We start from the raw sequence: 14837 nt of genomic DNA, 5'->3' as shown, positions 1-14837 counted from the left end.
GAGAATCCAGTTGGTTATTATTAAGCAGCTCTAAAAAACCTTTCCACGTTTTCCAAAGAGAAACGTTTCAGCCACAGTCCATTCCATCACTGGAAAGCTCTGAAGCTAGTATTACAAATAACACCAACGCTGTAAAGTACTTACAACAGATTCAGCCTCTGTGGATTCCCTGAGAAAGAGGAGAAAAAATTCCTCAGACCTCATATACCTCATATTTTTACAATACAATTGCCTGGTAGTGCTATGTGCAATTCCCATGAGAAGAAAAACTGAACCCAAGCAGCTTAACAGCTTTATGGAAGAAACAAGCAGGATTCATCATAATCAAATGCACTGATCTGCTACAAAAGGTTGTCACATGGACCCTGGAGAGTATTTCATATACACTATGTTATGGTATATGGTATCTGTAAACATACATATCAGCATATAAACATATCATTTCCGCAAAAAGAGGTTTAAAACACCTACGTTGAATCTGTGTCCTTGTCTTTTCTGCGCCCAGGGATCCCAAAGGCTTTTCTCTTCCGAGGTTTTGCTCCTAGTTATTGAAGTCCAAAAAATTTAAGTAAATAATGATTCAAATATACCTGTGGTAGAAAAATGCTAAATATTGTAGATTAAATATTGCCAAACAATCCAATTTTATTCTAAAATGCAATTGAATGTGTACCATCATACTAAAATGAATAAACACAGTCCAACATTTTGGTGTTTATTACCATAATCAATATTTGAGCCAAACACACTTATATAAACAAACACAAACAAGGAAAGTTGTGGAAAAAAACAAAAACAATGAATGGACAGACCGGCTAGGTTATTTCAGCCAACTATAAAATATACTCCATGATGAAGTTTGATTATTATACAATCTGCTGTCATTCTTGGCTTTATATTATTGTTAAACTGTAAGAGTTTCAGGAGTGGCATTACATGGGGCTACTAACCTTCAGTGGCAATGGCAGTGTTGCACTCTTCAAACTCAATGGGTCCTAATGAGGAACAGAAGAGCAAAACTATGGTCATTCGCTGTTCCTTTAGCGGCATGCCACACTGGGACAGCAGTGCGATGGCAGTGTGCGCTGAGAATCAGCTGCACGTCTGGTGACCATCAGCGAGATCCACTGCCCTCATCCCAAACAGAGTAAACACCGGTCTCAATCTTCACCAGGCATGGAAGCCTCTTCCATTTACAAACAGTCAGCATTTCAACGCAAGCGAATTCAAATCCCATCGTCTAAACAGTGCATTCATCTAGGAATGCGCAAGGGATAAAGTCAGTCAGCGAGTTAACGTTATTTAGGTTTTGCTGAACAAAAAAAGTCAAGAGAAATGGATGTAGATTGCACTGATGGATGGCTGTGATCTCATCTGTAATGAAACAGATGCAGGAGTGTTTACGGTAAAACTCACTCATACATGGGAAAACAAAAACACCCGGAGAAGAAAAACAAAGGCCACGCTTCATTTCCTGCTCATCAATTTTACATATTTTACCTCCTGGCGCTGCAGACGTCAGGTTTCTGACGTTTCTTAAACAATGCCAACGCCTGGATTTTTTTAAGGGTGGCGGATTTTTAAAAACGTCGACTGGATGCCAGGAAAAAGGCTAGGGGGCTACACTCACCATGAATATTCATTTGGGTTTTGCGGACACTCTAATGCATACTTTAACCAATAAATGCTAAAGAGACCCCATGAATAATGCAATGTGCACATCGATGGGACAGAGAGACTGCCAGCTTTTACATCCATGCTAAATGCCTGACGTTTGATACCAAAATAATTCTCAACTCTGACAGTTCAGTAAGAGAGATGACCGATGCGTCTACATTGCAGAAAGAAGGGGTAATCATTTAAACATGGAATCAGTGTAATATGCATACAAATCAATTTTTTATATTAGACATTCAATTGTATACAGCACAGATTAAAGGAAACAATTCATTCATGTATAAAAATAAATCAGTACTGTATATTGTAGCAACACAATAGCCAGCATAATGTAGTATATGTAACAGCTCAAGAATGGCATTTCTTTAAAATCATCTTAATTTATCAGTGCCTTAAATTAAACTCTTACACCAAGATTCACTTAAGACGGGGGTACTGGTTTCTAAATTACACCTCTTAGGAATTAAAATAATCCCCAGAAATGGCTTTCTTCAAAGTGCCTTTTATTTTTATTTATCTGAGCAAAAGCTAATGCACATCTAGGACATGGAAACGGTGTTTACTACCAGACCACACAGGAGTCTGGAGCAGTATTTTACTACGCAAAATGCCTTGACCTGAAAAAACAAACCTAATGATATTTAAGTCAAATAAATATGGTGCTGGTTCAATATAGTTTCCCCTGAGAAGGGCTGTCGGAGTCACGAGAGGCACGCATCAGCAAGTGAAGTGGATAAAAGTACACCAATATCTGATCTACTCTACTGTGCAACAGCAGGCTTCTCAGCTCTCTACCCCAGCCGACACACTGACGTGACTACCGTGAGCACTCAGCTCCAATCAAAACAAAACGGCACGCTCGTCTAAAACTAGACCACGGGGGAAGACCCCCACCCCTTTACTGCAGTCTCCGACCCCTGAGCATGCACTGCTCTGAACCACGCCAGGTAGGTGGGCCAATGGCTTTAATGATGACGAGGCAAGGGCAGGGAGGATGGAGGATGAGGTACGTACAGCTGGAATTACTCCCTAAACCTGGAGCTTTGGCTCTTTATGAGGGGCATCCTGTACAGGGTCTGCAGCCCTGCTCATTACCAGCCCTGCTGCACATTCGCCTTCTGAGGCTCCTTCAGGAGCTGCACACGCTCAGTCCACCGCATGACTCAGCTCCCCCGTTAAAACTGCCCAAGGCTTTAACACGAGGAAAACACCACAACACGATATAATAACAACTCATTAAATTTCACATTTACTCACGCACGCACGCACACACACACACATAAACACACAAACGCACCAAAAGGTCAAAACAACTAACACGCCAAACTTACCAAAGTCAGGAATCAGGGGGCCTTTAGGCAGCGGTTAAACATTTGGTAAGCAGACAGAGGACGTGGTTGATATAAAGAAGAGGTTTCCTGCGCTCACGCATGAGGGGAACGGCGTGTAAATTGCACATGCTTGACGTGGCGCTGGCAGTGGCAGAGGGCTTGCGTGCCTGGATCCGTGCCAGTTGACAGCTCAGCTGGATATCAATGTACACTCTGACCCCCCTCGCAGCGTGCTACTCCCCGATTGTTTCCGCAGTAGAAAGTTTATTCAACCTCTCTCTCAAAAGCACTGGACCGGCCATCATTCTGCTATTTAATCACAGGGGGACAGCTTATTTTTCTGACAGGCCCCAAGCCGGAGCGCGGTTTCTAATGAACAGCTTGATACGAGAGGAATTTCGACTGTTTTAGCCTCAATTAATTCTGCTGTCAAAACAAATGATCACTCCTGATGCTTGTATGCTGTGTCTGGACACAGAGGTCAACCTGGGTGTATACACAAACACACTTAAGAAACCCCTTTGTTTGCAGTGTCTGATGTAATGCAACACAAGTGCTGGGAAAATACTTCATACTATCATGGCAGTCTATTTTGTCTACTCGGTCTCTTGCTTTGTTAACAGCCCCCGGAGAATGAGTAACTTGGAGATGAGTGTTTTACGGCACATTTGAGGTAGCTCAGTGGCCAGCAGTCAAAGCAGTCTTCACTCTTATAGTACTTATAGGTCAAAGTGGTACTTAACTGAGGTCTAGTTAAAAGCCAAGATCTTTTCTTTTGTATTATTTATAATTCAAATGGTTGCTAAAGCTTTTTAATGAAAATAAGAATAAACACTTTTTCCAAATCAAAAGAGCTACAAAAATGTGCTTGCATCTAAAACGTACCTTATAATTTAATACTTGACTGGGGAGGGTTACAACAGGACAACATTCTCATTACTGATTAGCAGAAACGAGCAGTGGACATTGCACGACACGTAAAAGAGAGAGAGCATTCAAAAGAGAGGGAAACGGAGGGAGAGAGTAGAGAAAAGGAGGGCGAGGTAATTAGGAGCCAGAGAACCTATCAGAGTCAATAGATTTAATCTCCTGAACAGGGAGGCAGTCTTGACATTCCAGTTAGCATGTGACAAGGAGTGCGGCTTTGCTTAACTTCTAGACCAAGCGGTCAAAACAGGCTTTTATGGGGTCATGGCTCAACAATTACTCTTGTGTAAACTACGCTATGCTACAGTAATCAAGGGAAACTCCACAGATCTTCACTGTTTAGCTTGGGAATACTTTTTTTTTCTAAACCCCGGAATCGGCTGCTTCGATGGCGTTCAGATGTGATGTTTCTGGAAAACTTCCCCTGGACTGTGTAGCGGAAGGTGACATGAGGGAGTTTGTATGCCTGGCCGCAGACGTAGTGAGCAGTTAAGGCTCTTACCCGGTCGCTCCTTGCCAGTCCCCTTGCTTTCAGCCAGCTTCTGTATCAAGCTGTCCACTGTAGTGTTCTCCATGTTGTTTACAAACTCTTTGTGAACCTGAAAAAGACCAGGAGAAATTTGAACGGCTTAAGAAGCTAAAATGTATCAAGTGTTTTTTTTCCCATGAGATGTGTGAAATATTCCATCAGTCAGAGTAAGGGAGGTGATGTAATCTGGAGAGCTAGGCTGATGACTGACAGACAGCGTCCTCAGGGCCCACATTCTGAGCTGGATGCTTAATACCGGTGACAGAAGCAGTCTGTTGTATTTTCATGAACCCTGTCCCTACAGCTCCCTTTGCCTTGTTGAACTCCCTGCCTGCTGCAGCCTGTGCCTTCTTATGCATTTGTTACATTCATTTTATTTCATTTCAGTCTGTTTAGATGTTATATTATTACTATTAGTATGTTATATGGAGCAGGGAGCTCTATGCTGCGTTTGCTCTGTGTGAGACAGAGAGGACAGGAGGACAGGAGGGGGGGGGTTTGATGAAGGCGTTCGTGCTCGCGTTTGTGCCAGCCCACAGGAGCGGCACGGCGGAGTGCATTAACCCAGCGCAGGCAGGGCGAGAGAAACGCTCACCCCAGCGCACGCAACCCGTCAGGTGCCACTGCCGTGAGCGAGAGGTGTGATGTCATCACCTGCGTGTGGCCACCGCCGCGCGCCTTTTCACACAGGCACGGAAGCAGCAGCTTCCAGCGCACCCCCTAAACCCGCACAAGACCATAACGCTGCGCTGTGAAGCACCACCATCAGGCTAAGACTAAGTCATTTAAAGATAAGACTATCCTTTCTAAGACAGACTTTTTGAGTTACCTTATTTATAGGAATTCATGCTAATATGAAAACAGGCTTTTCTTCTCGTCCAATCAAACATTTAAGTAGGGCATACTCACCTCATTGCACAGTCAAAGGTAAAATGAAACAGCCAGAAACTTTATTGATATCAAGCTAGCGAGACATTAACACAGGAAACTGGGCTCCAGGAAAACTGGGCTCATGTCAAAGACACTGGGAGGGACTGATCTAAAGGCGAGATAATACTATTTACATTGCGGTAAAATCATTTCACGCAGCTGCACAGCTAAACAAAAAGAAGACAAAGTCACTTCCATATGCTTGAATTTATCACCCGGAGCAGCACTCTAAAACACGCGACGCGATAAGCCACTCGAGCTCAAACGCCATGCCGACGGAGCAGAGGCAAACGGTGGGAAGACGGGCGGTATGGCGATGTCGAAGACCACTTTGGGGCGTAGAGGCACGCACGTGTCAGCGATCATTTACACGCAGGGTGGCGTCACGCGTGCTGAGCATGCCAAAAGACCCACTACTGGCACAGAATGGCACGCCCAGCTACACGGTAATAGGCTTAGTGAGAGGAATGGCACAAAAGTGTATTCATCACAAAATGACAATTACACTGCAGCGCTTCCTTCTCCAGCTGTTTAGAAATGCACTTGTCACCTCCAGGCTGCTTTGTAATGAGCTGCGGCTGAATGCCGCTCTTCTTTTCCATGTAGATATGGCGCCCCCCCACGACCACTAGGGGAATGGCAGCCTTGTGCATACAAGTGACAATGAAAATGCAGTGAAAATGCCCACCTTTCACTAAGACACATACACGCACGCACGTACGCATGCACGCACACTTCTTAAGTCAGAGAACCGGTAACACACAAAGAACAGTGCCTATTTGTCTTGGTTTTGGGACACCCATAACTCTGAAGGTTGTGCCTTTGATCCTGTGTCCTGTTTGTGTTTTGTCTGAGACAGGAGTCTAGTCCAGTTCCCTCAGGAAAAGCAAGTACTCTCAAGGCAGGTCAACAGTCAATAATATGTTCTTCGGTGCAACTTTCACAGAAATACACATGTTTAACCACTTTAAACACTGGCAGAGCTGAGGATACAAACCACTAAACAAGACAGGATTTTGCCCTCCCAATACATTTATCACCTACTGAGCAGTACATTTTATCCCTCAGGACCAGTTAATTGTTTTTCACCCGTTTTTCCCACGAAATACACATTACCAGCAGCTTTTGTGCAATCTGAATATGTGTTTGATTCGTGTTTTAATTGGTTCCAGTTGAATGCCTCTTGGTTCCGTTAAACAATTAAGAAGATGAAAGCCATGCTCATTGTTCTTGCATATACTCAGTGAGCACTTTATTAGGTACATCAGCCTGTACACCAGCTTGGAAATGTGAATATTTAAATCAGCCAATCATGTGGCAGCAACTAAATGCATAAAAGCATGCAGATGTGTTCAAGAGGTTCAGCTGTTTTTCAGACCAAATGTGAGAATGGGGAGGAAATGTGACTAAGTGACTAAGACCATGGAATGATTGATGGTGCCAGACAGGGTGGTTGGAGTATCTCAGAAACTGTTGATCTCCTGGGATTTTCACTAACAGTCTCTAGAGTTTGCAGAGAATGGTACAAAAAACAAAAAACATCCAGTGAGCAGAAATGCATTGTTAATGAGAGTGGTCAGAGGAAAAGGTCCGGACTGGTCAAAGCTGACAGGAAGGTGACAGTAATATAAATAACCACGAATTACAACAGTGGTATGCAAATTAGCATCTCTGAACACACAATGCGTCAAACCTCTAAGTGGATAGGCGACTTATTAAGTCTAATACAGTGCTCACTGAGTGTATAAGGTACGGTGTATGGAGACCATGCCATTGAAACATACTTTTTTTATTTCTTCAATGAGTGGATTTGGCATACTCACCTCTCCTATCTGCATGTGTGTCTCCTCTATGGACTGGGAATATGATTGGATGATCTCCTTCATGTGGAGAATGTGTTTTTCTTCGATATCCTGAAATTTCTATAAAACAACAGGAAGGGGGCCATCAGTTACAGATACACTAAACGTTAGCTGAAACACAAGTGCAGTGCTTTTTTTTTTTTTCGTCAATGAGGCAAACAAAACAGCTTTTAAACGGGTCCATATTCAGCACGTTGCATTTGTTAGCGTAACAACCGGGAATAGTTCATCCGTCCTTCAAACATGCGCTAGGCTAGCGAGGCTAAATGAAAGGCACAGACGAGACGGTCCCTGTGAAAAGTGAAAGGGAAAAGGCGGGCGTTAGCGCTAGAGAACAGCACGTTCAGTCCCGTTTCAGCCACATCTTGTGTCCGCTCTCCGGGTGGTCCGTGTGTGGATGCCACCGGCATGCATCCCAACAGGAGATGTCAATTATTTGGGGTGGCCTGAACATAGGATACGTGGAGGCGGTATTATCTCTGGTTTTGAAAACAGGGGTTATGGATGAAAAACAGCTTTAATGGCGATGTTTACTTCCAGCTGTTAGCATCTCTTTGGCGAACAATATTTTGGTAAACCAAGGGAATGGCTAAAAATAAGCATAAACTTTATAATCACAGTGTGTTTCCAAATTGAAGGATGACTGCGTCCATATACAGTAAATACACACACGGAAAAAGGCACACACACGCCACCGTACGAACACAGACATGCTCAACATCTGCTAGTGTTGTTTAGAACTCCACAAATACAAAACTTCAGATGAACCATTGATTTGTGATTTTGTTTTCTCTGGGGAAACGATGCTTTGTAAAACTTAAAAACAGTGTATCTATCCATTTTTCCTGCGGTAGACAGGGATATTGAGGCCAACTGCTGTTGATCTCATTTTAATTATGTAGTTTATCCAATCAGTTGCATATGTTTCTAATCAGATTGTCACAGACTGGTTCCATTAAAATGGGGAAAATAAGATGGAGATGATTCAGAACACAGCGTGACATACAGAACCGGCCTTGGAATACGCCATCATCCTCAAAACACATACAGTTAAAAGAGACATAACACTTCCTTTACCATAGCAACTGTTCTTGTACTTTTTTTTAAGATGTCGTATGAAACGTGCGCTTTGCAAAGTTCGAGGCTAAACCATAAACTCAAAACAGCTGAAATGTTAGAGAAATGACCCGCATTCTCCATTGTGGTTTGAAACCCTAAGACCAGGCGTCGATTCATTAGGACTGAACCCTCACAGAAACACGTAATATTCTGTGACTTGAGAAGTTAATCGGGAATCTGTGTGGCAGCAGGAAGATAGATAGATAGATGAGGGACTATCTTTAAAATGGGTTATTACTCCTGATTGCCTGCATGGCTCTCCATTTATTATTTACTCCTTACCCTCCCATAGTGAGTAGTAAGTGAGACCCGCCTTCACTTGGCAGCCGGAAGGAGCCGGAAGGAGCGCTGCTCCAGGAAGGAAACTCATCTTCCTTCTGCTTTCACTGCCGCAGAAGCGCAGATGGGTCTTTAATGAGGCCAATGGCAAACATTGTGCTTATGTAATTATGTAACCCAGCGTTACTGCGGGACCCGGCTCCCAGAACCAACGTAACGGGAGCTCTACGGGGTCGGAGGGCACCATAGCTCCTCAGAGATCACTTCCATCAGCTCTCAGACCCCACTGTAAACAGCAGGCAAGATTTCATGATGTTCTGTGTGCCTGGGAGCTTTCTGAACCTTACTGGCGTTACACCCTTGTTGATTTAACATTTCTCATCAGGGCTGCTCAGACGCAGTGGAGCAGATAGCCAGTTGGCCCAGCTCAGCTCATTCCAGCTGAACGCTGGAATGGTGAATACCTGGAGCTTGCTTTTGTTGGGACAGAGACTCGCCAAACGCAGGCCAGGAAACCCCAGACAGAGTCTTCTGATGAGAAGCAGGATTACCTGGGCAGTTTCAGCCATCTTCTGCTCAAACTCAGACTTCGCTGTAGCGTATTTTTCCACGTATGACTTATAGGACTCTGTAGCCTTCTTGGCCTTCACTCCAGCCTGCGTGGATAAAAAACATTGGCAGACAGAAAGGGTAAGGTGAACATTAGTACCAATGCCAATGTTGCTCATACAGAGTACTTCAGGATGGTGGAATTCAGAATGAGTGTCAAATAAAAAAAGAGTGTCTTAGATAGACCATAACTCTGGGTTATGGTGTAAACTGTTCTTTAGATCAGACGATGGGAGCCACCTTCTCCACATCTCTGGGCGCGGCCCCCTCCTTCCGCAGCCTCTCCTGCTCCACGGTCTTGGCATTGTAGTTCTCCTTGGACTTCTGCAGGGCCTGAGAGATGGACTGGATGTTCTGCACGGCCTCCAGCGTGGTTGCGACCTCCTCCTTTGTCTGTCAGGGGGTGGGGGAGGGGGATGGTGGGTGTTTGGATAGCACAGACAGGACAGGCCATCACAAACTGTGAAAGGGGTGGGGGGGGGCTACCTGCTACCAGAGCTTATGAATATGGAAGAAAAAGCAGTCGTTCAGACATAAATATGTGAGGCGGTGACACCATCAATAATTCACTCTGTTTGTTTCACTCTTTATCAATTCAATGTTCCTCCCTCCCCCGTAGCTACTGCACTATATTTAATGCTAATGATTCCATGGGATTCCAGAGGAATTTAGAGAAATGCTTCCATGCTTAATATAACATTTTAACACTGATGTAAATATTCCATTTTCCCACTCAAGATTCCAATACAATAACTCCCATAATGGATCACAAAACCACAGCCAGGCACTAGTAAAATAAATTCTTGAAAGAGTGTCTGTTACACGTTCAGCTTACACCCATGTTAACAGGGCATTTGAAGGCTTTTCCTCGAGTTATCCATCTATCCTCATTCTATCAGAAAAATCAGCACATGGCACTTTGCCCTTTCAGAGCGAGCAAAGGAGTTCTTACAGCAGAATCGTATGGAACCCAGAACTGCGGAAACAACGATCGACTGAACACACCAACTAAACGGTTTCCAGCAGGACGGTGTGTAACCTCGTCTAAACGTCCTGTCAGATCGCTCTCTGAAGTGTTATTGTCTACGGGACGAGCTGTCGCTGAGTGTGCATGCGATGGGGGCTCCTTGGGCAGGGCTGCTGTTTTTCTCACACCCACACGCTCGCTGTGGGCAGAAGTGTTTATGTCTGTGGGTAGCGGTCAGCAGCAATGTGAAGGGCAGGGCGTGAGCATACATCACCGTTTTACTCAGTATTTATTACACTGTTAAAGTATGCGCCACAGACACTTTCATTTTCAACCAAGATAAAAGGGAAGAATTACTTCTGTGTAAAAATGAGTAATGTTACAGAAGAGAAGTTTGCTTTCTTTTCTCGTTTTACCAACTTGAGAAAGACACATGGATGGTTGTGTGACTAACTTCAGAGTTCAGGTCATTCAGACTCATGTTTGATTAGAGACAACAGAACTAGTTGGCTAATGCTTTTATATGAAATGATGTAAGCTCAGGAAATCTATAAAGTGCAACTCCCCACAATGCAATACCCCACTATGCAGTCGCAGCTGAACGCCAATCCCTCATCTGACATTTGGCCAATGAAAGCAGTCGGAATGAGACTCAAACCTTTTTGTGCGCCTTTGCTTGGTCGTCTGCATACTTCTGAACTTCTTTTATTAATTCCTGTAGTTTCCGAACTAACTCTAAATGGCAGCTGGCAAGCTTTTCAGTCGAGGTCTTGAACACATCCCAGACTGGTGCGAAGGTCCTGCAGGAAGAGAAAGATGATGACAGAGGAAACAGGATGAAGCGTGGCTTACAACACCCAGCCAAGCTCAAAACATTCTACATAAGGCAGTCACTTATGGGTGAGCAGGTACCCACCAGTTTGGTAAATACAACAAAATTAAGAAAAATTATGTTGCAAAAAATGTCAAATTAATGTACCGAAAAATGTAAGGTGTGTATAAAAAAATTAAATAAAGGAATTCCATTTGCAGATTTATTGGCACTAAGGTGATGGCTAAGAAGGCAAGATTGCACAATGGACAGGCATAGAAATGCTGAAGGAGAATTGTAAACACAGCGAGAAACCCGTCATTGATCAACCTCTCAGCAGCACGGTAACTGAGTCCTGAAATTATGCAGGGCTCCAGGAACACTTCCCTAATTTTTGCCAATTTCAAATGCCCGGTCACGTAAGACAGGAACCACCTTGTTGAATGAAGCCCTCCCCCCTGGCAAAAGTTACAGCCAATTATGTGTCACCCAGCAGCACTCCTATCCAATCACAATTAGAATTCTATCCAGACCGGGAGGTTAACATTGTATTCAGGTTTAACTAAAATAAATGTCTGACAGTCAGGCATGCACACACATAATGATGTATTACTTTATGGAACGGAATCCCCCAAACGTACCCTAGCTGGGAGAAATTGCTGGCTGATTTGGCCAGTTTGGTCATTGATCTTGCATATGCTTCTTCAATGGTAGCCCTGTGGAGGAGAAACACATGTGCATGAGGATAACACTTCATTTTAACTGTATTGTAACACTTCATGCAAGAAAAGCCTACAAAGACTATAAAGAAATGTGAATAACAAATAAAATCTTTCATATATTCAAGCAAAGGTGTAAAGTGCACTGTTTAATACGCTGGGCGCTTGCAGATATATTTTGGAGGTGGAAAACGATCTGTTAAAATAAGCTCAGCCTGCTTCACTACCTCCCAGTTTATGTTGAACGGAACTGACAGAACTGCAAACTTAAAACATTGTTTTGCACAGACTGAATAATTTATGTCGAATACATTTCAATTTCCCCAGCAGTCTTTTCATCACGGAAGGAGAGTGAGACAACAGGGATTTCTCCATGATATATATTTCACATAAAGCCTTTTTTCAACAGAAAGAACAAAATACATACATAACAGACATGCAAAACTACAGTTATACAGTAATACCAACTTTTAGTAATTTACTAAGAATTACATTTCACAATTGCAACATATACTATTAATACAGGAACTGAGGAAAAATCTAATGCACTTTGCATCCTTCTGTATGTGCTTTGAGCACAAGTCCATATACTTTATTCTTCCAGCCTTTGTACTCAACACCCTCCCCAGCACTGCAACTGGGCTGGACTTCTAGCTGCATTTCAGATCTACTGGGGGAAAACAACCTTTTAAAAGTAAATCATCCCAAAATATCTGGCACAAGTTCCAATTATCATTATTCAATTTATGAGGAGTGTCTGCGGTGAATGTTGCCAAGCGAATGCAGAAACCATGGACAGACACGTATAATAATAATCCTGGAAACGCAGCCGGTTCTGCTAAAGCAAGGCACAGCAGCCATTACCTTAATTCACTAATCTCTGGGAGAGACAAAATGAAAGGCTCTTATGAAGTCAGAGAGCCATTTAAGTATGGCGGAGAAGTGGCCAAATTAAACAAAGAATCGGTATTTGCTTGTGGATTAGGCCCAACGAAGGCAATTCAGTCTAATGCAATAACTGCGTAAGCTCTACACAGGACAGACCACATAAGTCACCGTGTAGGGTTTCTGCCTATCCTTCCACCCTGACATGTTCCCATGCCTCCGCTTTAATTTCTCAGCACCAGGTCTCCCCCTCGCGCCGCGGTGGCGTAACGTGCGAGAGCGAGCACTTTGGCCTGGGCTACAATTACACAGAGTTTTTTTTGACCTCGCGCCATGAGTCGTCATCCGCGCTCTATCCATGGCACCACAGAAATAACAGTCCATAGAAGCCGTTCCAATAACAGGGGACCGGCTCGCGCGCACGTTCCGATGAGAACACTGCTTAAAAGGCACATATCTGCGGCTCCGCAACGAATATGCGCACCAGGTGTGTAAATAGCAGAGGAGCCAACCGTACGTTCTGCAGAAATCCGTGTATGCGGTCATGTTCAGCACATTTAACTCCGTAATTCAGTTTTTCCTATGTTTTCATTTGAATGTATTTGTTCATCTATTATTATTTTTCATTCCGTTATATTATGAAAGACTTGTTCATAATATAATAATGGGTTGGGGGTCTACACATGCATCTTATATATCGCAGGTTTTATTTGTTATTTTACTTGAGTATGAACTGACTCCATTTGATTGCCAAAAACCCTCTACATCCAAACTGTATTGCGTTATATTACACATTATGGACTTTTTCCTTCCACCAGGGGGCGCTAAACTGCAATGTGAACAAATTAGAATGCTGCACGGGCCACAATCCCAGGAAGCGACATTCTTTCAATATCAATGTCATGTTTGAGCCACATGCTAACAATGTTACAGTGCGAAATCTGTCGTCACCGCTGAAGTTTCACTTTGTTTGAAACAAAACCCACCATCATATCATTACCACCACCAAACAAAGTTATACATGACATTGATTTGATTCGTGCTGCCTTTCTGTTGTGTGCCAGTGAACAGGGAGGTGAGAAATTCACCGCCTGTATGAGAGACCAGCGCACAGCTAAAACGCATAAACAGCACGCGATACTCAAGCTTAACATCTCAAATTGCAGGTTTGCAAGTCTACTCTTCCATCTGAGGCATTTATGCAAAACAAAACTGCTGTCTGTCATAACAAGTGGTTTAGTCTTGTACTGACACTTGAAATCTCATGTTCTTTTTTTCAAGTAGAAAACGGCAAGTTACTTTTTGTTTTACAAGTGAAATCGTCTTACCCATCTTGAAATCAGTAAAACTCTCACCTCATTGGCTCTCTTTGTCTTGTATAGAAAAGAGTAATAGAGAATTAAAATCCAAATAAAAGACAAAAATACTTGTTACGACAGGCTTTTTAAATACATTTTTTTTTTTTTTTAATTTAAAAATTATTTCCGTGTAAGGTGTGTATTGGTGTATAATGTGCGACAGTACAGGTTGTGTTGTAGCCTGTCTTCATAAACCAGAGTGAACACTATTTCTGCGCAGGAAGAAGCCCTGGGCCTGACAGACAAGAAGACCTCAACAAACCAACACATAACGCATCAAAACAGGGTTAGCGCTGATAAGGGTAGCTTACTACTTTTAGATGCTACTTTTAAAAATAAGCAAAAGAAGCAGAAAACTGAACACTTTTCTTGCCTTTTTCCCCATGGACTGCAATGTGAGCACAGTTACATAGATACGCAGTGCTGCTGATTCATTCTGTAAAAGATCAACTGCTTTGCTGAATACTTTCCTTGAACACCATTTCTCCAAGGAAAGGCATTGTTTGCTCGGGCTGACTGTAGAATTAATCTACATATTAAACATTAGAGATCTTGCCTCCTTTTGAGATATTTCAGTATCTGCCCCTGACTTCATTAATCTCATTCTTCATAATACCAGTTCCTTTTATAAGCTTTGAAAATGTAATCACCCAAAAAAAGGGCTTACATTAACTTTTTTAAAAACATGCTGCTTTAATGCTGCAATGTCAACTTAAAGAACAAACTTGGCTGCAACAGTTAAGCCTTCCAGGAGATTTTCTCTCAGAAGAGATTGTTAGAATATACTGCAGCTCCACTTTGTGGCAGAAAGTATAAATACAAGGGAAATGTCTC

The 14837-nt window shown here is 43.0% G+C and overlaps 1 protein-coding gene across 9 annotated transcripts in view; it reads right to left on the bottom strand.

Moving 5' to 3' along the window:
• Positions 1-14837, bottom strand: part of fcho2 (FCH and mu domain containing endocytic adaptor 2) — a 53422-nt gene that overhangs the window by 25490 nt on the left and 13095 nt on the right. For all 9 annotated transcript variants that reach the window (XM_061261974.1, XM_061261980.1, XM_061261981.1 and 6 more), the window contains exons 3-11: positions 11683-11757; positions 10889-11030; positions 9504-9656; positions 9206-9310; positions 7218-7316; positions 4438-4534; positions 951-995; positions 472-541; positions 145-169 (exon numbers count right to left, since the gene is read on the bottom strand). In XM_061261974.1, the coding sequence (XP_061117958.1) occupies positions 145-169; positions 472-541; positions 951-995; positions 4438-4534; positions 7218-7316; positions 9206-9310; positions 9504-9656; positions 10889-11030; positions 11683-11757 (811 nt within the window). The remainder of the gene's footprint in view (positions 1-144; positions 170-471; positions 542-950; positions 996-4437; positions 4535-7217; positions 7317-9205; positions 9311-9503; positions 9657-10888; positions 11031-11682; positions 11758-14837) is intronic.

Source organism: Conger conger, chromosome 12 (genome assembly GCF_963514075.1).
Source record: "Conger conger chromosome 12, fConCon1.1, whole genome shotgun sequence".
NCBI lineage: Eukaryota > Metazoa > Chordata > Actinopteri > Anguilliformes > Congridae > Conger > Conger conger.
The sequence above is the reverse complement of the archived record's forward strand: the minus strand, read 5'-3'. Positions and strand labels throughout refer to the sequence as shown.